This window comes from Budorcas taxicolor, chromosome 7 (genome assembly GCF_023091745.1).
Source record: "Budorcas taxicolor isolate Tak-1 chromosome 7, Takin1.1, whole genome shotgun sequence".
NCBI lineage: Eukaryota > Metazoa > Chordata > Mammalia > Artiodactyla > Bovidae > Budorcas > Budorcas taxicolor.
The window spans coordinates 2,540,261-2,566,204 of record NC_068916.1 but is presented as its reverse complement, the minus strand read 5'-3'; the positions used below and the strand labels follow the sequence as shown (position 1 = coordinate 2,566,204).

General features: G+C 37.6%; 1 protein-coding gene across 1 annotated transcript in view; it reads left to right on the top strand.

The window, feature by feature from the left end:
- CNOT6 (CCR4-NOT transcription complex subunit 6) overlaps positions 1–22,422 on the top strand; it is a 63,019-nt gene extending 40,597 nt beyond the window's left edge. Inside the window, exons 4-11 of the mRNA XM_052643694.1 lie at positions 13,683–13,772; positions 13,869–13,937; positions 15,171–15,328; positions 16,137–16,291; positions 17,034–17,188; positions 18,079–18,309; positions 20,046–20,248; positions 22,210–22,422. Coding sequence (XP_052499654.1) covers positions 13,683–13,772; positions 13,869–13,937; positions 15,171–15,328; positions 16,137–16,291; positions 17,034–17,188; positions 18,079–18,309; positions 20,046–20,248; positions 22,210–22,422 — 1,274 coding nt within the window. The remainder of the gene's footprint in view (positions 1–13,682; positions 13,773–13,868; positions 13,938–15,170; positions 15,329–16,136; positions 16,292–17,033; positions 17,189–18,078; positions 18,310–20,045; positions 20,249–22,209) is intronic.
- Positions 22,423–25,944: the final 3,522 nt, after the last annotated feature.

Here is a 25,944-nt window from a genome sequence, read left to right as displayed (position 1 = left end):
CCTTTATAAATGATTTTTTGGAAAGGTTTTATCTATAGGGTTACACTGGGTGAGTCCTCTTAAAATGGATGTCAGGGAAATGTGAGTTGCAAAAGCCTTTTTCTGTTCTATTTCCCTATGGTAAGTCTGATTTATTCTTATTTTCCTGTTTTTAAGTTTGAAAAACAGAAAAATATAAAATGTAGCCAAGTGTAATCCATATAAGGACTACCAGAATTAGCAATATTTTGTCACTTTTGTGTCTGTTTTTTTTTAATGTAAAAGAAATAAAACGTTACAGAATGTTAAGGCCCTTTTCTTTGTTCGTCTTCTAGTCTTTTTCTCCTCTCAGGGGCAGCTACTGTTGTATGTCCTTCTGGTTTAAGATTTTTTTGTAATCTTATAGTATATACATATTTACAAACCTTAGCCTGTATTCATTTCTCTAAAGATTTTGCTGTTTTTGTTCAGTCACTAAGTCATGTCCGACTCTTTGTGACCCCATGGACTGCAGCACGCCATGCTTCCCTGTCCTTCACTGTCTCCTGGAGTTTGCTCAAACGCACGTCCATTGAGTCTGTAATACTATCCAACCAACTCATCCTCTAAAGATTACAAACTTTATTTGAGGTTAGGGTCATTGGTCACAGGTTTTATACTGATTCAATGTATGTAAAAGCCCGTGAAAGTAAATGCTGGGGATGGGTAGGAAAGCCTTTATGGCACCTTCCGTTTTGATTCCTTGGTCTTCCATTTCAGAAAGAGCCTTTACTGTTTGATATTTGTGCTGTTATGTTTCTCTCTTGGAAGTATAGTTTCACTGAGATGTTTGTATATCTCAGCAATTCTGTTGGACACTGTTACATATCTCTCTGTAACAGCAGTCTTTTCACTTAAATTTCACCGTTTTAAGACAGATCTCTGTTATTTTCCCGAGCTTTGCAACTTTGCATTTTAATGTTGTACTAGCTACTAAAAAACGGTTACATTACCCTTACTCTCTGAAAACTTTTATAATTTCTCATATCACTGTTCATTATTTGAAAGAAAAAATGTATCACTTTGTTCAAAAATCAAGTCTGTTTACTATATCATCCATTCATACAGAGCCAGAGTGTTTCTGCCATGTAAATCAGTTCATACCATTTTCTTTCAAGTTGTTTGCCTAAGGCTAGCATGTGTCACTTTTTTTTTTTTAAGTTTTTCCATGTTCTTCAAAATTGTTCTACTGTGAAAGATAGGACTATAACCTTAGATGCACATTCATTTTTTAAAACAAATTTTGAGGTACTTAAAAGATTCACATGAACCTATAAGAAATAATGCAGAGAACAATTCATGTGCCTTTACCAATTTCCCTCCAGTGATAACATCTTTCAAACCTATAGTACAGCTTCACAACCAGGGTATTGGTTGGGAAGCTCCCCTGGAGAAGGGAATGGCTACCCACTCCAGTATTCTTGCCTGGAGAATTCCATAGACAGAGGAGCCTGGCGGGCCACAGTCCATGGGGTCACCAAGAGTCAGACACGGCTGAGCGACCAACACACACATGCACAGTCAAGGCACAGAACGGTGCCCTCATCAAAGGATCCCTCTTGTTGCCCTTTAATAGCCACGCTTGGTTGTTCTTGCCCCAGTTCACTCCTTAATTTGTTACAACCGCTAAAAAAACTTTATGTAATTTTGTTATTTCAAAAATAATATGTAGAACTTCCTGGTGGCTCAGTGGTACAGAATCTGCCTGCCAGTGCAGGAGACAACCGTTTCGATACCTGATCTGGGAAGATCCCACGTGCCTCAGAACAGTGAAGCCCATGTGCCACAACATTTGAGCCTGTTTTCTAGAGCCTGCGAGCCTCAGCTTCTGAGCACAAGTGTAACAACTACTGAAGCTCAAGCACCCTAGAGGCACTGCTCTACAACAAGAGAAGCCACCTCAATGAGAAACCCGTGCTCCGCAGCTGGAGACCAGCCCCTGCTTTTTGCACCTACAGAAAAGCCCACACAGCAGTGAAGACCCAGTACAGCCATCAAATTAATTAATTAATTAAATTATTTTAAAAATACTATGTAAATAGAATTATGCTGTGTCTAACCTTTTGAGTTTTTTTTTTTTTTAACTCAGGTTAAGTTTTTGGAAAGTCGCCCAGGTTGTTGGATGTTTGCTTGTTTATATTGATGAGTAGTATTCCTTGGTATAGATATATATCTTCATGGGTTGTTTAACTGTCTTGCTGGGTTTTTATGGAGGCTGAATTTCGTAGGTCTAGTTGATTAGATCATTGGCTGTTGGTGTTTTGTCCCTTCTGGGGGTGGGACTGAAAGTTCCAGCCTTCTAGTCACATAATAGTTCTCTTAGCAATGAGCCCTATCTTTCAGAGAAATCCAGATATCACCTCATCAACATGAAGCATCTTTATCAATCTCATCACTTAGGAAATTTCAGAGGTTCTAGGATCTATGTACCAGGAACACCAGACAGAAAGTAAATATATATTCCTTACTATAAATCATACTGTCACACAGGGTATTTTATATAGCAAAAGTCTTAAATTTTGATAAAGTCCAGTTTATCAGTTTTTTTGTTTCTGGAGCTTACTTTTGGTGTCCAGTCTAAGAGCTCTTTAAAATACCTCTATATGCCCAGGTGTCCAGCACCATTTGTTGAAAAATTTATCCTCCATTGAATTGCTTTTGCACTGTTTTTTGTAAATCAGTTGAACATATCTGTGTGGATTCTCTTTTCATCAGTCCCTGTGTCTGGCCTTCTGCCAATATCACATAGTTTTTGGAACTTGAAATAGAGTAATAAGTCTTAATAGATAGATTCTTCTTGTCTGTGGTTATAAGAAAATATTGCTGGGATTTTGATAACTTGTATCAAATTGGGGAGAACTGACATCTTTACTATGCAGTGTCTTCCAATCAAGGAATGTGCTATCTCTTTCCATATACTTAGATCTGCTTTGATCTTTTTCATCAGTGTTGTATAGTTTAGGTGTATAAGTCCTGTAAATATTTTGTTAGACTTAATACTTTTTGTTTGTTTGTTTGGAGTGAATATAAATCATAATGTATTTAAATTTTGCTGTCTGTGTGTTGATTCCAGTATGCGTGTGGTGTGTTAATGGCTTCAGTTGTGTCTGACTCTTTGTGACCCTGTGGACTGTGGCCCAGCAGGCTCCTCTGTCCATGGGATTCTCCAGACGAGAATGCTGTTGCAGTGCCCTCCTCATGTTCATTCCCTGTATACAGAAATATGGATTTTTAAAGTTTTATTTTATATCCTTCTATATCGTAGAACCCAATTTTAGTTTTAGGAGTGGGTTTTTCTTTCTTTTTTTTATAATAGGTTATTTGGTAATTACAAAATTTTTTTCTATGTAGAAAATCAGTTACTTGCAAACATGAACAAGTTTATTTTATTTTTTCCAATATGTATGCTTCCCCTGCCTTTCTCTTGTCTTATGGCACTTACTAGAACTTCCAGCGCTATGTTGAGTAAGAGCTGTGATGCAGCTATCCCTCCTTTTACCTGATCTTAGAAAGTATCGTTTTCATTTATGAGTATAATGTTCAGTTCAGTCCCTCAGTCGTGTCTGACTCTTTGCGACCCCATGAATTGCAGCACGCCAGGCCTCCCTGTCCATCGCCAACTCCCGGAGTTCACTCAGACTCACGTCCATCGAGCCCATGATGCCATCCAGCCATCATCCTCTGTCGTCCTCTTCTCCTCCTGTCCCCAATCCCTCCCAGCATCAGAGTCTTTTCCAATGAGTCAACTCTTTGCATGAGGTGGCCAGAGTACTGGAGTTTCAGCTTTAGCATCATTCCTTCCAAAGGAATCTCAGGGTTGATCTCCTTCCCAATGGACTGGTTGGATCTCCTTGCAATCCAAGGAACTCTCAAGAGTCTTCTCCAACACCACAGTTCAAACGCATCAGTTCTTCGGCGCTCAGCCTTCTTCACAGTCCAACTCTCACGTCCATACATGACCACTGGAAAAACCATAGCCTTGACTAGACGGACCTTAGTCGGCACAGTAATGTCTCTGCTTTTGAATATGCTATCTAGGTTGTCATAACTTTTCTTCCAAGGAGTAAGCATCTTTTAATTTCATGGCTGCAGTCACCATATGCAGTGATTTTGGAGCCCAGAAAAATAAAGTCTGACACTGCTTCCACTGTTGCCCCATCTATTTCCCATGAAGTGATGGGACCGGAGGCCATGATCTTCATTTTCTGAATGTTGAGCTTTAAGCCAACTTTTTCACTCTCCTCTTTCACTTTCATCAAGAGGCTTTTTAGTACCTCTTCACTTTCTGCCATAAGGGTGGTGTCATCTGCATATCTGAGGTTATTGACATTTCTCCCGGCAATCTTGATTCCAGCTTGTGTTTCTTCCAGTCCACCGTTTCTCATGATGTACTCTGCATATAAGTTAAATAAGCAGGGTGACAGTATACAGCCTTGACGTACTCCTTTTCCTATTTGGAACCAGTCTGTTGTTCCATGTCCAGTTCTAACTTGCTTCCTGACCTGCATACAGATTTCTCAAGAGGCAGATCAGGTGGTCTGGTATTCCCATCTCTTTCAGAATGTTCCACAGTTGATTGTGATCCACACAGTCAAAGGCTTTGGCATAGTCGATAAAGCAGAAATAGATGTTTTTCTGGAACTCTCTTGCTTTTTCCATGATCCAGTGGATGTTGGCAATTTGACCTCTGGTTCCTCTGCCTTTTCTAAAACCAGCTTGAACATCTGGAAGTTCACGGTTCACGTATTGCTGAAGCCTGGCTTGGAGAATTTTGAGCATTACTTTACTAGCGTGTGAGATGAGTGCAATTGTGTGGTAGTTTGAGCATTCTTTGGCATTGCCTTTCTTTGGGATTGGAATGAAAACTGACCTTTTCCAGTCCTGTGGCCACTGCTGAAAAATTTGCTGGCATATTGAGTGCAGCACTTTGACAGCATCATCTTTCAGGATTTGAAATAGCTCAACTGGAATTCCATCACTTCTACTAGCTTTGTTCATAGTGATGCTTTCTAAGGCCCACTTGACTTCACATTCCAGGATGTCTGGCTCTAGATGAGTGATCACACCATCGTGATTATCTGGGTCATGAAGATCTTTTTTGTACAGTTCTTCTGTGTATTCTTGCCACCTCTTCTTAATATCTTCTGCTTCTGTTAGGGCCATACCATTTCTGTCCTTTATCGAGCCCATCTTTGCATGAAATGTTCCCTTGGTATCTCTAATTTTCTTGAAGAGATCTCTAGCAGTAGGAATTTTGTAGATTCTATCAATTGAGAAAATTTCCTTCTGTCCTTTTTCTGAGCATTTTAAATCATGAATAGGCATTAAATTTTGTCAAATATTTGTTTTATATCAGTTGATATGATATAAAATGTAATTTTTCTTCTTTAGCCTGGTAACTAATTTTTGAATATTGAACCACGCTTGCATTCCTGGAATAAAATCTGCTTGATCATGATGAATAGTTTATTTTTTGCCCATGTGTGTATCCTAATATTTTTTTAAGGATCTTTGACTCTCTATTCATGAGAGATGTTTGTATTTTTGTTTTTTGTTTGCTTTTACTCACTTTGCCTGGTTTTGGTATCAAGGTGATATTCAGTTCAGTTCAGTTGCTCAGTCGTTGTGTCCGACACTTCGTGACCCCATGGACTGCAGCACACCAGGCTTCCTGGTCCATTACCAACTCCCAGAACTTGCTCAAACTCACGTCCATCGAATCAGTGATGGCATCCAACCATCTCATCCTCTGTGGTCCCCTTCTCTTCCTGCCTTCAGTCTTTTCCAGCATCAGGGTCTTTTCCAGTGAGTCAATTCTTTGTATCAGGTGGGCAAAGTATTGGAGCTTCAGCTTAGCATCAGTCCTTCTGATGAATATTCAGGACTGATTTCCTTTAGGATTGACTAGTTTGATCTCCTTGCAGTCCAGGGGACTCTCAAGAGTCTTCTCCAGCACTGCAGTTCAAAAGCATCAATTCTTTGGTGCTCAACTTTTCTTTATGGTCCAACTGTCACATTCATACATGACTACTGGAAAAACCATAGCTTTGACTGGATGGACTTTTGTTGGTAAAATAACGTCTCTGCTCTTTAATATGCTGTCTAGGTTGGTCATAACTTTTTCCCCAAGAAGCAGGCTTCTTGTAATTTCATGGCTGCAGTCACCATCTGCAGTGATTTTGGAGTCCAAAAAAATAACGTCTGTCACTGTTTCCATTGTTTCCCCATCTGTTTGCCATGAAATGATGGGACTGGATGCCATGATCTTAGTTTTATGAGTGTTGAGTGGTAAGCCAGAGTTTTCAGTCTCTTCTTTCACTTTCATCAAGAGGCTCTTTATTTAGTTCCTCTTCGCTTTCTGTCATACGGGTGGTGTCATCTGCATATCTGAAGTTATTGATATTTCTCCCGGCAGTCTTTATTCTAGCTTGTGCTTCATCCAGTCCAGTGTTTCACATGATGTACTCTGCATATTAGTTAAATAAACAGGGTGACAATATTCAGCCTTGATACACTAAAATTACACTTGGAGACATTAATACCCCTCTCTCAAAAATATTTTGAGTTTTGTTACTTGATGGATACATATTCAGAATTGCCAGTTCTTCTTGAGGATCGGCCCTTTGTCATTACACAAGACCACTCATACTGTGGTAATTTTCTCCCAAATTTACTGTATTTGATATTGATATAATCACTTCTGCTTTTATTTGATTAATATTTGCATGATTTTTTTTTTCCATCCTTTTCCTTTCAACCTGCTTAGACTGATATATTTGAATTGAGTTTCTTGTTTATAGCATATAGTTGGGTCAAGTTTTTAAATCCATTCTGCCAGTCTCTATCTTTTAATTGTATATTTAGACCATTTACACTCACTGTAATTATTGATTTATTGGGGCTACAGCTGCCTCTTCATTTTTTGTTTTCTTTTTTTTTCTCCTTGCTTTGTTTTCTGTTTTCTTTTTCTTGCCTTTCTATGGGTTACTTGAGCATCTTTTTATATTACCATTTTAATTTGTCTAAGTAAACCAAGGCTATGGTTTTTCCTGTGGTTATGTATGGATGTGAGAGTTGGACTGTGAAGAAGGCTGAGCGGCGAAGAATTGATGCGTTTGAACTGTGGTGTTGGAGAAGGCTCTTGAGGGTCCCTTGGACTGCAAGGAGATCCAACCAGTCCATTGGGAAGGAGATCAACCCTGAGATTTCTTTGAAAGGAATGATGCTAGAGCTGAAGCTCCAGTACTTTGGATACCTCATGCGAAGAATTGACTCATTGGAAAAGACTCTGATGCTGGGAGAGATTGGGGGCAGGAGGAAAAGGGGATGACCCAGGATGAGATGGCTGGATGGCATCACGGACTTGATGGACGTGAGTCTGAGTGAACTCCGGGAGATGGTGATGGACAGGGAGGCCTGGCGTGCTGCGATTCATGGGGTCGCAAAGAGTCGGACACAATTGAGCGACTGAACTGAACTGAACTGAAGTACATTTGAATGATCTATTTGCATATCTTCTTTAGTAGTTGCTCTTTATTTCTTTGGTGTTTAGCTAGAATAAAGATGCTGCTATCTATAAGTTTTGCTTTGTTAGTTTGCCGTTTCCTGGTCCTTTGGCTTTTGTTGGATTTTTTTTTTCCTTCCCATCTATATGTTCAAGTTGCTGGCTTCTTCAGTTCTGTATCTGGAGTATGTTAGGCAAATAGTGAATTCAAGGAGTTCTCTATTGTGTTCCTCAAGTCCTGGTCATTCTGCCTTCTTACCCACATTTCATTCAGTCTTATGTTTCTTTACAGAGGCGTTAGTTGTTTTTGGTAGGAGGAATAGGGAAAAGTATGTTTATTTCATCCTTTCAGAAGCAGCTTCTCTCACTTACTTTTCTTCCTTAGTTTTAAGAGCTCAACATCATGTTTTAATTGCAGGATTGTGTTTTACTTTTTAAGTTTACCCTATGTATTTTTCCAGGCAATGAAACGCCAGATTAATTATAAATTTAAAGGAATTTCAAAAAAGTACTCTTATGTTGTGGGAAATATACCATTTGACTTCATCCATTTATTGTTGTTATTCAGCCACTCATTCATGTCTGATCTTTTGCAACCCCATGGACTGCAGCACACCCGGCATCCCTGTCCTTCACCATCTCCCAGAGTTTGCTCAGACTCATGTCCATTGAGTCAGTGATGCTATCCAGCTATCTTGTCCTCTGTGGTCCCCTTCTCCTCGCGCCTTCAGTCTTTCCCAGCATCAGGGTCTTTTCCAGTGAATTGGCTCTCTGCATCAGGTGGCCAAAGAAATGGAGCATCAGCCCTTTCAATGAATATTCAGGGTTGGTTACCTTTAGGATTGACTAGTTTGATCTCCTTGCTGTCCAAGGGATTGTCAAGAGTCCTCTCCAGCACCACAGTTTGGAAGCATCAATTCTTTGGTGCTCAGCTTTCTTAATGGTCCAACTCTCACATCCATGCATGACCGCTCGAAAAACCGTAGCTTTGACTAGACGGACCTTTGTTGGCAAAGTAATGTCTCTGGTTTTTAGTGTGCTGTCTAGGTTTGTCATAGGTTTCAAACCTTCCAAGAATCAAGCGTCTTTAAATTTCATGGCTTCAGTCACTGTCTGCAGTGATTTTGGGGCCCAGAGAAAGAAAGTCTGTCACCGTTTCCATTGTTTCCCCATCTATTTGCCATAAGGTGATGGGACTGGATGCCATGATCTTAGCTTTTTTGAATGTTGAGTTGTAAGCCAGCTTTTTCACTCTCCCCTTTCACCTTCGTCAAGAGGCTCTTTAGTTCCTCTTCCCTTTCTGCCATAAGGGTAGTGTCATGCATATCTGAGGTTATTGGTAATTCTCCTGGCAGTCTTGATTCCAGCTTGTGCTACATCCAGCCCAACATTTTGCATGATGTACTCTGCACATAAATTAAATAAGAAGAGTGACAGTACACAGCCTTGACATACTCTTTCCCAATTTGAAACCAGTTCATTGTTCCATGTCTGGTTCTGACTGTTGCTTCTTAACTTGCATACAGGTTTCACAGGAGACTGGTGAGGTGGTCTGGTATTCACAACTCTTCCAGAATTTTCCACAGTTTGTGTGACCCACATAGTTAAAGGCTTTAGTGTAGTCAGTGAAGCAGAAGTAGATGTTTTTCTGCAATTCTCTTGCCTTTTCTGTGATCAGTGGATGTTGGCAATGTGATCTCTGGTTCCCGTCTTTTTAAAATCCAGCTTATACACGTCGAAATTCTTATTTCACGTACTGTTGAAACCTAGCTTGGAGGATTTTGAGAATAACCTTGCTAGCATGTGAAATGAGTGCAGTTGTGCTGTGGTTGGAACATTCTTTGGCATTGCCCTTCTTTGGGATTTGAATGAAACTAACCTTTTCCAGTCCTGTGGCCACTGCTGAGTCTTCCAACTCTGCTGGCATATTGAGTGAAGCACTTAAATGGCATCATCTTTTAAGATTTGAAATAGCTCAGCTGGAATACCATCACTTCCACTAGCTTTGTTCATAGTGATGCTTCCTAAGGCCCACTTGACTTCACACTCCAGGATGTCTGGCTCCAGGTGACTGATCACACCATCGTGGTTATCCGAGTCATTAAGATCTTTTTTGTGTAGTTCTTCTGTGTATTCTTGCCACCTCATCTTAATATCTTAGAAAGTCAGATCCCTGTCCTTCACCATCTCCTGTATTTTGCTCAGATTTGTGTCCGTTGTGTCGATATCATCCAACCACGTCATCCTCTGTCACCCCCTTCTCTTGCTCTGGATCTTTCCCAGTGTCATTGGAATGAGTCAGCTCTTCACTACAGGTGGCCAAAGTATTGGAGCTTCGGCATCAGTCCTTTCAATGACTATTCAGGGTTGGGGTTGATTTCTTTAGGATTGACTGATTTGATCTCCTTGCAGTCCAAGAGACTCTCAAGAGTCGTCTCCAACACCACAGTTTGAAAGCATCAATTCTTCAACTCTGCCTTCTTGATGATCCAACTCTCATCCATACATGACTACTAGAAAAACAATAATTTTGACTATAGGGACCTTTGTTGGCAAAGTGATGTCTCTGCTTTTTCATAATGCTGTCTAGGTTTGTCATAGCTTTCCTTTCATTGAGCAAGTGTCTTTAAGTTTCATGACTGCAGTCACTGTCCTCGGTGATTCTTAGAGCCCACAGAAATAAATCTGTCACTGTTTCCACTTTTTCCCCTTCTGTTTGCCATGAAGTGCTTGGACCAAATGCCATGGTCTTAGTTTTTGAATGTTGAGTTTTAAGCCAGCCTTTCACTCTAATCTTTCACCCTCATCAAGCGTCTTTAGTTCCTCTTGCTTTCTCCTATGAGAGTGGTAACATCTGCAAATCTGAGGTTGTTGATGTTTCTCCTGGCAGTCTTGATTTTCGTTTGTGATTCATCCAGCCTGGCATTTCGCATGATGTGTTCTGTATATAAGTTAAATAAGTAGGGTGACAGTATTTAGCTTTGACCAACTCCTGTCTCAATTTTGAACCAGTCCGTTGTTCCATGTCTGGTTCTGTTACTTCTTGTTGACCTACATATAGATTTCTCAGGAGACAGCTAAGGTGGTCTGGTATTCCCAACTCTTTCAGAATTTTCTACAGTTTGTTGTGAGCCACACAGCCAAAGGCTCTAGCATAGTCAATGAAGCAAAAGTAGGTATTTTTTCTGGAATTCGTTTGCTTTCTCTGTGATGTTGGCAATTTGTTCTCTGGTTCCTCTGCCTTTCCTTTTTTTTTTTTTAACTTACATAATAGGTCTATACTTAACATAGTACTTCTCACCATGGAGATGTTACTCAGTTAATATAAGCATTTTTTGTTTTTTGTTAAACAATAGATCTCTTCTCCATTTCAGTGTCAATATAAAGTATTTTTTTTACATTAAATCTCTCCATTTCAATGTTAGATACATTGGATACATTTTCTGAACTTTTTCCCACACAGAGATAAGTTTTAATTTCTGACCAACTGTATTTAATGTCTAGGTACAGTGCTAACTTGGGAGATAACAAAACAAAAATCCAATAAAAATATGGAGAAAAAATTTCTTGATGATGCAGGAGGCAGTGATTATAACTGAACAGTGGCAATTTCCTAGGATTCTGGGCAAGAGTTTCCTTCTTCCTACTGAGAATTCTGAAACTATGAAATATTACTTAGGCAGATTTCAGCAAGTGCAAATTACAGATGGCATTTTCCAGTGCATTATCTGTTGTGACAAAAACATGTTGTTTTCCCTTTAACACAGTATATCAATCTGTTCCTTTTTATAGGAAGATAACCAATAATATGAAACTTCTCTATTAACTATTTCTTGGGAACTTTCAGACACCAAAGCTCAGTTCTGAAACTCAATAGCACAAAGATTTTCAGAGGAAGGTTTGATTCAGGAGGCCCTTCAGAGTCACATCTGTCCATTTCTTTTTCGTGCATACACCCCCAAACAAGCACAAATGCCTGTAATGCTGAGAATCACACCTAACAAGAGAGCAGTTGCATCTCCGGCTTCTACTGCTTCAACAACAGGCAGCACCAAAAGCAATGAAAAGAGGGCTAGGAACAACTGTGCTGAAACTGAGATCATGATGTGGCTGGTTCTTGAAGGATGAAGATCTCAAAGAAGGAGGTACTGAGTTCTGTCTGACTCCCTTCCAGTAGCTCCGGATGCTGAGGCTAAGAGATTCCACGTGACAGTGCCTTCAAGGAATCAGCCATTACAAAAAATCTGCCTTTCCTTTTTTATATCCGGCTTCTACATCTGGAAGTTCTTGTTTCACGTACTGCTGAAACCTAGCTTGAAGGATTTTGAGCATAACCTTGCTGTCATGTGGTATGAGGGCAATTGTACAGTAATGAGAACTTTCTTTGGCATTGCCTTTCTTTTGATTTGGAATAAAAATTAACCTTTTCCAGTCCTGTGGCCACTTCTGAGTTTTCTGTATTTGTTGACATAGTGAGTTCAGCACTTTCTCAGCATTATCTTTTAGGATTTTAATTAGCTCAGCTGGAATTCTGTAACCTTAGGGATTGCCTTTAAATATTTTTTATGCTAGAAAGTAGTAAAAAAGACAGCGTTAAGTGTAATCTGGTTAGAATGGGATGCTTACCTGGTACTGAAAATTTTTTAGTTGACTTCATTTTCTCAACACACCCACAGGGTCCTGGTAACTTTCAAGTTACAGATACCTGTTTCATAGGATTGTGACTAGATGAAAGTTTCAGGACTCTGGTATCTGTGGGGCTTCCCTGGTGGCTCAGAGGGTAAAGCGTCTGCCTGCAATGTGGGAGGTCTGGGTTCGATCCCTGTGTTGGGAAGATCCCCTGGAGAAGGAAACGGCAACCCACTCCAGTATTCTTGCCTGGAAAATCCCATGGACAGAGAAGCCTGGTAGGCTACAGTCCGTGGGGCCGCAAAGAGTTGGACACGACTAAGCAACTTCACTGGTATCTATAAAGAGCTGTACAGATATGTTGTAACTTGTCTTCCTGCAATTAATACTTTGCATTTATAGGAGCACATTTTTACCTTTACAGTTACTAAAATCGTAGAGATCTTAAAAGCCAACTAATTTAGCTGTTCTTCCCACCCATGTAATCTGGCTTTTTGTGAAGGATATTCCACTATCTCACAGGTCAGGGCATGTTATCTTAAATAGTTCTAATGCTTACCATCCACTTCTCTTCTGAGCTGGCTTTCTATTAGATCCTGCCCCTTGTCCTCATTCTGCTTTTTGTGTCTATTCTTTCACAAGAGAAAAGAATAAATGCAAATTACTTTTTTTTCTCTGTTTGGTGGTGATTCTTAAATTCTATACTTAAAAAAAAATTTCAAATGACTAAAATGTCTTATTATTTTAACTATCTTCAGTCTATAGAATTTACTAGTCTTTCTGAAAATGGAACATGGATAGGAACTTTGGTTTTAAACAGTGTACTGTGTTGTTACTTCTCGTATGTAAGAAACCCTTCTGAGAGAATTTCAGACTCTTAACAGTACATGTAAATCATTGCATTTGCTTTCATTTTTGGCACTTATGAAACAGTGATTGAATTTGCTGTTGGAATACTGCTCTGGGGTTTTCCTCCTTCATTAGTGAGTTAATCTTAAACCAAATCTGTCTCATTTTGCTATTTCATTCTTTAGAATTTTAAAAAATCTTAAGTGCTAGACGGCATTTCTCAGTAGGATATTTCCTTATTAACTCTGTAGCATTCTTAAATTACGATTCTCAGGTTGATTGTATTGGCTCTCACCTTTCCTTCTGCTAGTCCTTCTTGCCACTGTTCTCCAATCCCGTTTTACTTGCTTTTGATCATTATGAAAGTGTTGAAGTGGCAGGGTCAAATGCAGAGCACTATTAGATATCTTCTAGATTGACGTCAGGCCATTAGTAATCATTTTTGGATACTTCTGTGTAATGTGGTATGAATTATTTTTACTCTTCATATCAAAAACTGAAAAAAATATTTTTTTCTAGTTTGATATATTGAGTTACTATATATATATTTATATATGTGGTTAATATATACAATTACATAGTTAATACACAAATGATCTGATAGTTTTGGTATATTTTTAAGTTTTGAAATATTTTAACATTTGTCTTTGTTTCATTTTACCTATTTTAAAAATATTTCCAGGAAATCCACTTACCCAGGACATATTGAACCTCTATCTGGAGCCAGATGGAACAAGAAGGCTACTGAACTATTTGCTTGATAATTTGGCAGGTACTGCAAAAAGAAGTAAGTGGTCATTTGATTAAACCATATTTTTAGAAAGACATCTAAGAATATTGTTTAATTTTGTGTTTTATGTTCAACTAGTTTCAACAGAACAGCCACCTCCAAGATCTTGGATTATGTTACAAGAACCAGACAGAACACGGCCAACTGGTTGGTAACCTGATTTTTGTTTTAATCTTATTTTTACTTTGTCTTTATAAACCTAATAGTATTGTTGGTATGCTTTAGTTTATGGGCAGTATTACAGTAGAACACTTAAGGTTGATTTGGTTTGAAGATAATAATAAAGGCTTGTGTGAGTGAAGTGGAAGTTGCTCGGTCGTGTCTGACTCTTTGTGATCTCATGGACTGTTGCCCGCCAGGCTCCTCTGTCCATGGGGATTCTCTAGGCCAGAATGCTGGAGTGGGTTCCCCCCTCCAGGGGATCTTCCCAATCCAAGGATTGAACCCAAGTCTCCTGCACTGCAGGCGGAATCTTGACTGTCTGAGCCACCAGGTGTAACTGGCCTCTATAAAATCATTGTCGAGGAAAGTTTGGTATAAGGCAGTACTTCTCAGCCAGGGGCGGTTTTATCCCCCAGAAGACATTCAGCAGCGTCTGGAGATATTTTTTCATTGTCAACAAGTGGTAGATGTGCTCTTGGCATCTTGTGGCTAGAGATCAGAGATGCTGCTGTGCATAGCACAGCCCTCAACAACAAAGAATTACCTACTTGTGATGTCAGTGGTGCTGCTTTTGAGAAACTCTGTTCTAAAGTATTGATCAAATTCAGTTATAATAAATACACCCAAATCTTTCTATATTGTAATTTCCCAAATTCTACAGTATTCCAGCTGTATGATAATACAAAATTATAAGATAGCGAAAACACCTACTTGAGAGAGTAATCAAGCTAATGACCTCTAATCTTTAAAAATTGTATGAAGATAGTTTGGGCACTTCTGTCGGGTGTGCAATGGTGTTTTTCTTTCATGTGAATTAATAGTTGCTTTGTAGAAGAAGAGCAGAGATGGCTGTTAAGAAAAAACTTATGTTTTCTTAGATAAATGTCAGATTACATTCTACATTAATAATTGATGAAGTGGTGGAGGGAGCATAGAAATGAGGAGCCTTGGTCTTAGAAGCTGAAGGACTCAAGATCTTAGTCTGTTTCCTTTTGAACCTTCTGTCTGTACTTACTCAGTGGGAAACACAGTTATTATTTATATTTGTTCATATATCTGTTCTTCCTTTATTATCTGACTTACGCCATGTCTGGCATATGGTAGCTTTTCTGTGAGTATATTATTGAATGAATAAAGTCAAACTTAGTTTTAAGTGAAACAAAATTAATTTTTTTTTTCTGCCACGTGTGTGAATAAGTAAAGTTATCTTTCCTACAGCCTTGTTTTCTGTCATGTGCTATAATGTTCTTTGTGATAAATATGCGACCCGGCAGTTATATGGCTACTGTCCATCATGGGCACTAAATTGGGACTACAGGAAAAAGGCCATTATTCAAGAAATCTTGAGTTGCAATGCTGATATCATAAGTCTTCAGGTAAGTCATCAGAAGAATACTTGTTTAAATTGCAGAAATGCCCCTTGATCAGGCAAGGAGTAGCTTGAGAATGCATTACATTAACACATTTGAAGTCCTGGCTTTCGCAGTTCTTAAAATACAGACTTTTCCTGTATTGACTGAATTCTGGGAACATTCGCCGCATCCTGTGCTTTTAGCACTGTGCTGCCAAATTAAGCAAATGGATTAAGCTGGGTGTTTAGGTGATTGCTATTACAGCTAAATGTTTACCTGCTCCTCCTTATGTCCTTCCACACTATTTTTAATCGGGTGGCACTGTCAAGGTATAATTTTGCTTTACTACCAGTGGTAATTGAATAATTAGGGCCAAGTGGAAAGAACATTGAATCTGGTAGACAGTAACTGGGTTCTCAGTCCAACCCTCATAATAACTTACATGACCTTTGGCAAGTGACTTTCTCCTTGTGATCTGAAACTTGATCTGTGGAGTTCCTTCTCCTGCTCTGATTTTTGTTTATACCAGTTTTAATATAAGGAAATATATATATCAGGAAATATAAAACATAAGGAAATACATATGCATAGGGGTATATGGCTTTCCATTCTTTACTCCTAAACAGCAAAGAGGTACTTTATTAACAGGTACCTATAAAATGACAAGTAGGTGTTGTGATTGATTTCAGATAAATTACATTGAAAAGATGTAATTCTTCATTCTTCAGATCAGTCCTTTGAATTTATTTTAAGGTCTCAAACTGTACATATAAAGATAGTGCATAGGACTGGTTTTTGTCTTATGAAATAACTGCTGTTTACAATTTTTCAGGAAGTTGAAACAGAACAGTATTACAGTTTTTTTCTGGTAGAACTGAAAGAACGTGGCTATAATGGATTCTTTAGTCCTAAATCTAGAGCTAGGACAATGTCAGAGCAAGAAAGAAAACATGTTGATGGCTGTGCAATATTTTTTAAAACAGAAAAGTAAGTCATCTTCTTTCTTTCTTCTTTTTCTTGGGGGGTCCATGCCATGTGGGGATCTTAGTTCCCTGACCAGTGATCAAACCTGTTTCCCTGCAGTGGAAGTCAGAGTCCTAACTACGGGACCACCAGGGTATTCCCCAGTCATCTTACTCTTGAAAAGAAAACATTCTCTGAATTTGCAGGATGAGGGTCAAGGGAATGGAAATTAGTTGGCAGCTAAGAGAATGAGGCACCATATTATTTCTCAAGAAAACAGTACTATGATTTAAAGGGTTTTGTTTTGATTCATCAGAAAAAATGTTTTTGGAAGACATGTTGAAAGTTCTGCTGTTTTTTCAGGTGTCTTCTAGGGTTTAACTCCAGTTGTTAATTGAAACACTTTGTAATTGCATTCCCTCTGGGATGGTAGAGAGATTCTTAAGCCCATACTTTGGAAGAAAATTATTTTAAAATTGTAAGATGGAATATTCCAACATGAAACCTAAATAGAAGATGACTGCATTATCTTAAGATGACTGTATTATCTTAAGTTGTAAAAGTTTCTCAAGATGTTATTTGTATCTGTGGCAGACTGAGAGCAGCTGAAATGGACATGGGAAGCTTAGTGCTAAGTGTGGAGGATTTCCTGTGATGTAATTTACATGTCGTCATATCTGTTAAGGAAGTTGGGGGGAAATTGCATTTACCACAAAATGGATGTCTTGGTATCCCCAATTTTATATTTGTGTGTGTTTTGTTTTAGATTTACTTTGGTTCAGAAACACACTGTTGAATTTAATCAACTAGCAATGGCAAATTCAGAAGGGTCTGAAGCCATGCTGAACAGAGTCATGACGAAAGATAACATAGGAGTGGCTGTACTGCTAGAGCTTCGAAAGGAACTGATTGAAGTATCATGTGAGTGACCTTTTCACTTCCTATAAAATCTGGCCTCCAAAATGGAATAGACGACACAAAATGTTTCATATTAATACTCTCGTCTAATGCCTGAAGAAGTTCAGAATTTAAATCTTTTCAAAAATCTCATCCATTTTTCTCTACCGCAAAGCTCAAGAAGAGGAAGCATTGCCTAGAAAAGTATTTCAAATCTTAAAAGGCATAAAACAAGGTTTTTTCTGCTCGAGAATTTGTCACATAAAATACTTAAGTAAATATTAGTTAAAATAACTGCTCAGAGAGAAGAATTCTGTACACGTAATACAATTTCTTGGCAACAAGGATATTTCTGTGTTGACTTCTCTTCCTGACCTGCTTTTAGTCATTATTTTAAAGGTCTTAAGTCTTGGAGAAATGGACCACCTATTTCAGACTGAATGTATATTCAGAGAGTGATCATCATGCTAAGAACTGAGACTTCTGTCACCTGAGGAGCAGCTGGAAATGGGGATATATAATCTGAGGGATAGAAAAGATGAAAGACGGAACTTAGTGACTTTTAAAATGTTTTTTTAAGGAAAAGGATGTCCGTTTAATTTTGTGATGCTCAGTTTAGGACATCTAGAAAATCAGAAGTTTTAAGGAGCTGGAACTATTTAAAAACCAAGCTGTCCCAAATAGAATGGGCTCTCTTTGCTCGAAGAGTGAATACCCTGTGCTGGAAGTCCTCATCCCAGAGGCCAGATGTCTGTTTCTCAGGTTTGTTGCAGAGGGTAGATCAGTTTTCAGATGGGAGATTTTCAACCAGATTTTAGCGTTCTTTTTTTGTTCCCAGGACTCTGAGATATTACTTGCTTTCAGACCATGTGAGAATATATGGGCTTTGTTTCTTTTCTTTTTATCTGATATAGCTGGAAAGCCACATCTTGGAACAGAAAAGCAGCTTATTCTCGTGGCTAATGCTCATATGCACTGGGACCCTGAATACTCCGATGTGAAGTTGGTTCAAACGATGATGTTCCTCTCAGAAGTGAAGAATATTATTGATAAAGCCTCGAGAAGTCTCCAGTCCAATGTATTAGGAGAATTTGGAACTATTCCACTAGTGTTATGTGCAGATCTTAATTCTTTGCCGGACTCTGGTAAACAAAACAATGCTATCTTACATAGAACACTTGCTGACTTAAAATGTTTTTGTAATGTGTTGTTTCTGATAATTCCAAATCTAGTCAAAATGAAAATTCAGTTTATAGTGGCCACTATCAATCGGTTAAAAATTTTTTGTGTGTGTGGAGTAGGGAGACCATTTTGAAAATAAAATGGTATTATTACCACTTCATTATAAAATGAAATAGTAAATGGTAATGGTATTATCCTCTGGATATTATCCAGATGTTAATCATCTTCAGAAAACACATGGGCATATATTATTATCCCCATGTTATATGTATTGCAGACTCTGAAAAGGTTATTAAGACAGACTCTGGGATTCCAGCATGTGGTAATATAATCCAGTTTAAGTTTGACCATATATCACACAATCTCAAATTTTGGTAGACTTGATTAGAAACATTGTGCACCTCAGTTGGAATTTGAGATTTTTCTGTTTACACAGGTCAGACAGTGGTTTTAACAAAAAAGGATCAAGAATGTTGATATTTTGCCACAGAGTGGAAGAATACAGAAAGCCTTATTCTTAAACTTTTCCATAGATAGTACAGTGAGTAACAACCATACTTTCTTGGATACTCAAGAGAACTTTTCCTTGAACTTACTTACATGCATGAGTGCATGCATTCACACACATATACACTTGGAGTAGTTAAATTCAGTAGCATATTGCTGCTATCACAATAGATGAAAGAAAAGATAATGAAACAAAATTTATGTTAAAATCTGTTTTGGGGGAAATAAAGGTGCCTAAGATCCATAATTCTTTAGTCTGTCTCATCAAAGCCATCTGGGGATTACTGGAAAGTTCTTTATTTGCTTTTCATCCTCTTTAGCTACAAAATATGTGAGGGGCAAAGAGAGACTCTTGTTGCATTATACAGATCTTAAGACTCATTTCTATGTTGCATTGTAATAACAAAACACATGGAAAAATGTCTAGTTTTGGTAAGTGATTAAATGAAAGTTAAATATTTGCAGAGCCCACCTTATGCCTGTATGTGTGCTAAGTCACTTCTGTCATGTCTGACTCTGTGATCCCATGGACTGTATCTGTCCAGGCTCCTCTGTCCATGGGATTCTCCAGGCAAGAATACTGGAGTGGGTTGCCACACTCTCCTCCAGGGTATCTTCGGAACCCAGGGATTGAACTCAGGTCTCCCACATTGCAGATGGATTTTTTTACCATCAGAGCCACAAGGGAAGCCCCACCTTATGCTTAGCACACTGGAAAAATAGTGTCCAGAGATGGTGAGATGGCTCTGTCATTCTTTCATAATTCATGTATTCATACGCACAATGAATCCTAATCTTGGTATTTCATGCTAACCCTGAGCAGAAGCCTACATACTAAGATGTTGATTGTGGTGTTAATTAAAAAAAAGGAATAACATGAATTTTAAGAAATAGGGAACTGGTTTAACAAATACTATATGTCAGCCCTGTTGTATTACACAATTATTAAAAAAAATAATTAAGATGACATAAGTTCATGTGGTACAGTAAAGTGTAAAATATTCACTGTGATTAAAACCATGGAAAAAATGTGTTTATACAAGTTTTGGCAAAGGTGGAAAATAGTGAAACATTTTAAAAAGTGAGAATATGTGTGATTTAAAACTTTATTCTTGAATTACCTGTTTAGTTATGTATTGCACATTGTATATTATACTTAACAATGCAGAAAGTACATTTATATTCTTTATAGGTGTTGTAGAATATTTGAGCACTGGTGAAGTAGAAACAAATCATAAAGACTTTAAGGAACTGAGATACAATGAAAGTCTTACGAACTTCAGCTGTAATGGGAAAAATGGGACAACCAATGGAAGGATCACTCATGGCTTCAAGTTAAAGAGTGCCTATGAGAGTGGCCTGATGCCTTACACCAACTACACATTTGATTTTAAGGTGAGTTTTGAGATGAAGAAACATTTAAAACTCCTTTTTTTTTTTTTTCAAGAGCATTTTATAATTTTGTGATGGCTTTAAATGTTAACACTCAGAATGGAATTAAGCCATCTCAAATTAGCTGACAGCAGTATTCTTATGTAGAATTCCATGTGATTAGAATTCCACCCCTACTTTGTAGATATTATTAGAATCATTTCTAGGGTTAGAGATCAGATGAAAATAATGATATTAAATGATATTAAATAATGATATTAAATCCTGTCATCTCTTTAGGGCTTTTTTTTTTTTTAAATGGGCTCATTACTAACAGCTGGATGTGCAGGACCATTGTATTTTATTTGATGTTAGTTTGATGTTCTGTTTCTTCTCTTTCAGTTTAACTGAAACTGTACTATTTGAGAACCAAAATGTAGTTTACTATTAGCTGTTGTAAATTTTCTAATACACATATTGTTTATATGCCTTCTTATACAATTATGGATTATTACAATATGGAGTTTTTTTCCTAGTAATTCTCCTCATTTTTATTATCTGTGGTTGTTTAGGACTTGTGTTCAACTGTCCTTTTTTGCCATCTTTTGCATTTTTGCTCTCTTAAATCCTAGTTTTCCATTTCTAACCTGCTGAAAAAATAATCATTCAGGTTAGATTGTCTATTAGAATAGTGTAAATACTTGTGTTAACTGTTGCTTAATTTTAGAGGGGGGGGTTATTTAGACTCCTTTGAGAAACTTTTGAAAACTAAAAAAATTTTTTATTTGACTTTCGAGGATCTATAGAACCGTAGATAATGATTTAACACTGGGCAGAGATGAGTATGTATAGCTAAAGAGAGACTAGAGTAGACTGGGCAAAACTAACATGTAAATGATGATAGTAATCAAAGAGGTGGAAAACCATGACAGTATAAGGAACTTAAATGCCAAGGAAGGAAAGCCTTTCTAGGGAAAGAGGAGTGAGTGTTAAGCTTCAGAAAGATTTGCTCAGAGTTGTCTGTAGAGGTGTTCAGAGAAACTAGAATACAATGAGTTGAAGAGTAACTGAGCAGTGAGAGAAAAAACCAGCTACAGATTTTCGTTTCAAGGAGGTTGATGGCAGAAGAGGGGAGGATGATAACCACAAGATGGGAGAGATTAGAGGTGTTTGCTTTCTGACTACTGTTACTGGTAGAAAATTAGGAAGAATTTAGAATGTGCTTAAATACTTTTGGCCAAGAGCATGTAAAGGACAGAGTGTTAGTTACTGGACAGAGAGGAGCAAACTAAGAGTATCCTAGCTCTGTGCCAGATGCTGTGCCTGCGTGCTGTTGAAGGTGTAAAAGGCAGAGATGTGCTTGGCCTTTGTGACATCATAGTCTGGTGGGAACATAGATCTCAGCCACACAAATGAGTATATAGTTGCACTTAAGGGTGTATATTAGCAAGGGAAAAAATCAGGTGGTAGCTTTAAGTGGATGAGGGTAGGATTCCAGAAGGCCTTGGGAAAGTAATTAAACTTGGCACTTGAAGGTTAAGAAGGATTTAGTCAGGTGACAAGTAGAAGAAAGTGTTCCAGACATGTGTGGAGGCCCTGGAGGAGGGCGGAGCTTATCACCTACAGGAAATGTACCTCAGTTCACACCCTGCTTCCCCAAAAAGGGCTAGTATGGCAGTGGAGTAGTGAGCAAGGAAGGGTGTCACAAATTAAGTTAGGAAAAAGAAGTAGAGGCCATATCGTGAAGGATTCTTTAGGTCTCGTTAAAGATTTTGAAACGATCTACATAGGAGGAAGAAGGATTACCATCCCTAAGGTTTCTTCATTCTCAATTTGGGGTTGTTATTTGATCTATGTAATAACTGCCCTTTTCTACAGCCTAGTAAATTTCTTTGTTTACCAAACACGACTGAGGATATGTCTTGAAAGTTCTCAGTATTTCAGTGTCATTTTATGTGTCTTTCTTTTTGCCTTCTGTTTTTCAGGGTATAATTGACTACATCTTCTATTCTAAACCTCAGCTGAACACTTTAGGCATCCTGGGACCTCTGGACCACCATTGGCTAGTTGAGAACAATATCAGCGGCTGCCCACACCCACTCATCCCCTCTGACCACTTCTCACTTTTTGCACAACTGGAGCTCTTACTGCCTTTCCTGCCCCAGGTTAATGGCATTCACCTTCCTGGCAGGAGGTAGTCAAGTACCTTCAGAGGATGACCTCAGTTTTACTCATAAACTTGTAAAAATTCTGAATATAGGGGAGTGAGGTATGGCCACTAAGATTTGTTTGTTTGTTTTTTCTTAATGATGATTTGAGTTTTCAATCTGATCATTTGATAAGGATATAGTATGAAAGCCAGGTGCTAGCAAACAAATTCTGAGCCCAGTATGCTTTATATACTGTTAGACAGGGATTGGTGTGTTTGCACCTATCTTTAATTTGTTGCAAATAATTTTCCTGTTTCTTCTATCCAATATAATATTTTCATGCCTTGAAATAGGAAACTGAACAGCATATTCTCTTTGCACAGAAATCTGTAGCACTACTTTTTTGAGGCCAGTAATAACATCCAGAGATCATTCTTCCATACTTTACTCCCTCCTTTTTCAGACTTGTTTGTAAAATATAGAATTTGAATTTAGCCTTTATGATTGTATATGATCCACAGAAGACCTGATTTATGAAATTTTGTACTAAAAAAATCAGATTTGGAAATGATTGTATTGTAATCTAAGGCTAAGTTTTTTTTTACCTGTTTCATGTGTTATAAAGCTTGTAAAAGAAGTTGCAACAGACTTTCTCTGCTGATGATTTGCACTGTTAGGGTTTTGTTAGCCCTTTTGTACTACTTTGTTTTTAAATGGAAAACATTAACTTTAACTCTGTTTAAAGTTTAGGACATTTGCTTGGACTAGAGACAACTTACCTATGAATTCCTGGATTTTTGCAAAAAACTATTTACCAGGACAGATAATCTGAGTAGTGAATGATCTGAAGGCATTTATGGACTGAATGTGTAATAGTTGGTGTATGTACATTCTGATATTTTTAAATCCTTAACTTTTTTAAGTTAAAAAATTATGGCTGCTTAGGTACAGCTTCTTAACTCCTTTTCGAGACACTTCTTGTCCTATCTCCACTGTGCCTGCCTGAATTTGTTCCCACCAAGCACTGCCTGTGCATGCAGAGAAAATCTGTGCATCCTCTTTTGTATTTTTTAAATACTGTTTAACATTTGTGAGAGTTTTATGAAAATCCTTTTGTATGAGCTGTGGGTTTTTTCCATTGTGAAGCATTGAATATCACATTTTGGAACGTGTTCATAGGGTGGGGATCCCTGGGTCTTTGTTTGCCAGACCCAAGCACTGCTTTTTGGCGTCATTGCACAGTGCTGTTCATCACCCAGAGTACTACTATCATGTGAATTCTTTTTGTTTTCCATGTATTCCTTAGTTTCCATGTTTTTAAAAAATCATTCCCTTTTTTTAAAAAAGAAAAAAAGTGATTTTCCGTTTATGAAGCAGTATAAAATAAATGAGATGTATTTTCAAAACAGGTCCCTAAGACAATACTTCAGATCATTTTTAAAGTGACCAAGTCATTTTAATATGTCAACCAAGATAAAAGATATTATACCTTGTATTTTGCCTGTAGTGCCATTAGTAGAATAGAGATTAAAGCCAGCTTTAGCTTTGCAAAGTGAACTCCTATATGTTCTGTTCTCATTCATTCATTCTCTCCAAGAACAAATGAATTCAGAGGGAACTTGGTCTAACTGCTTTTGTTTCAGCTGCAGGCAGGGAAGCAAAAGGACACCATGTATCCAGTGAGCATTAAGAAGAGAAATTGTTGATTGTTAATAACAGTTTTTATACAGAGAATGAGTCATTTTGGATAATGACTTAAAATTTTATGAAAAATGTTCAGCACTTAAATGTGCTTATTCTAAGAGAAAATAAAATTACACACTGTTTAAGTAAAAGATTCTTTTTTTTTTCCTTTAAAAAAAATTCTACAAAAGGTTTTGATCTTGAATCTTTGTCTGGGACCTGGTTTTTCCTTTGAGGTTTGCTTTTTCTTTCTTCCTTTTTTTTTTTTTAAAGATTTTGTTGTGATAGTTTTTTATTTTTTGCCTTTTGTTTTACGTTGTGCTGACACCAAACACATCTGGTTTATAATCAGTACATTGGAAAGCTGGTATTATTGATATAGAACCAATGCATAGCTTTCTTTAGGGTTTCTTTTTGGGTTTTTGGTTTTTGTAAAGTGTGAATAAAAGATGTTTACTCATTTTTCCTAAACACTGTGTTGGTAGTGTGCATCATGACAGTTTCCAGCAAAGGCAAGCTGGAGCTGGTTGGACTGATGAGATGAAGGAAACTGCTTGAGCTTTATGGAAGAAGGGGAGAAGCACTTACTCTGTTTTTAATGGAGGATGTATTCTTTTCATAGATGCTGGAACTAGAGTGCACTTGTTAGATGCTAAAGGTTTGAGCTTTACACAAAATATTTTCATCTGTATTTGTTATTGTCTACAAAATATTTTAATTTGGAACCAGCATACTAATAAGATACAATGGCTGGTTATGTCTTGAAATATTTGTTCTTGCCTCTTCTAGGCATACTGCATTCTGTGGGTCAGTTTGAACAGCTTCTCCACCTTATTAGATAGTGGTAAATTGAACCAGGAGTATAGATTTACAACCATAAGCTTCAAAAGAGAAAAAGTGTTTTCAGTCTATAGTGAATAAATGATCATACCAAAATAGACTGAAACTTCGGTTAAGCAAGGTTTGTGTTTTAAATATTTTCTGTGTTCTGGATAATTTCCAGTAACCCGTACTCCCTAAAATGCAGTAAATAAAAAAAAGAAAAACTAGTAAGTTTTCACAGTATAGGTTTTCTTCAAAAATTCTGTAACAAACATATTTAATGTGGTGTTGCCATAATGTAATTTCAGTGTTCTTACAGGATAAACCCATCTTATGAATATTTTGCAGAAAATTTGGGGTATATTTTCTTTTTAATGATCAGAAATTCACAGGTGCTCAGTTCCTTGTAAAATCTCTTGAAGTACAGTTTACTGTATTAGTGGCTGATTATTTATGCTTTACGAACTTAAATAATGTTCATCAAAATTAACTTACGGCATAATTTTAAGTTGTAGAAATAAATTGTTGATTGCAACTTAACAGTCCTAGAAGATAAGCAGGGAACAACTCCAAGAAATGATTTTACTTGATTTAGTGACAACCAGGAAAACTTGAGTTAGCACTTTGAAACCTAAGGACATGATTAAATTGGCTGGAATGCACTTCTAAAGGTTGAAATTAAAATTTCAAAGCTCTTCTAAGATGTCAAGTTTTCAATAATAAGTTTAAGTTTCTGTATTCCACTTTTTACTACTTAAACTTACAGAATTTCCATAGTAACTTTTAAGGTTTGGGGGTTATGCTATATAAGTACAAGAACCATCCTGGGCAGAACAACAATTTACAGCAGATTTGTTCTTTTAATGAAACAATAAGAATAACCAGCTGCAGAGAATTCAGAGAACCTTTATGGCAAGTGTTTATCCCCCACTTGGAAACAGTGTTTTAAGATGTTCACTTTGCTCTTTTCGGTTACATAAGTTTTAGTAACCGTTCTATTGAAATAGTGTCTAAAATAGAGTGTCTAGTCTGTGTCCACAGTACATTATATTATGTAATGCACTG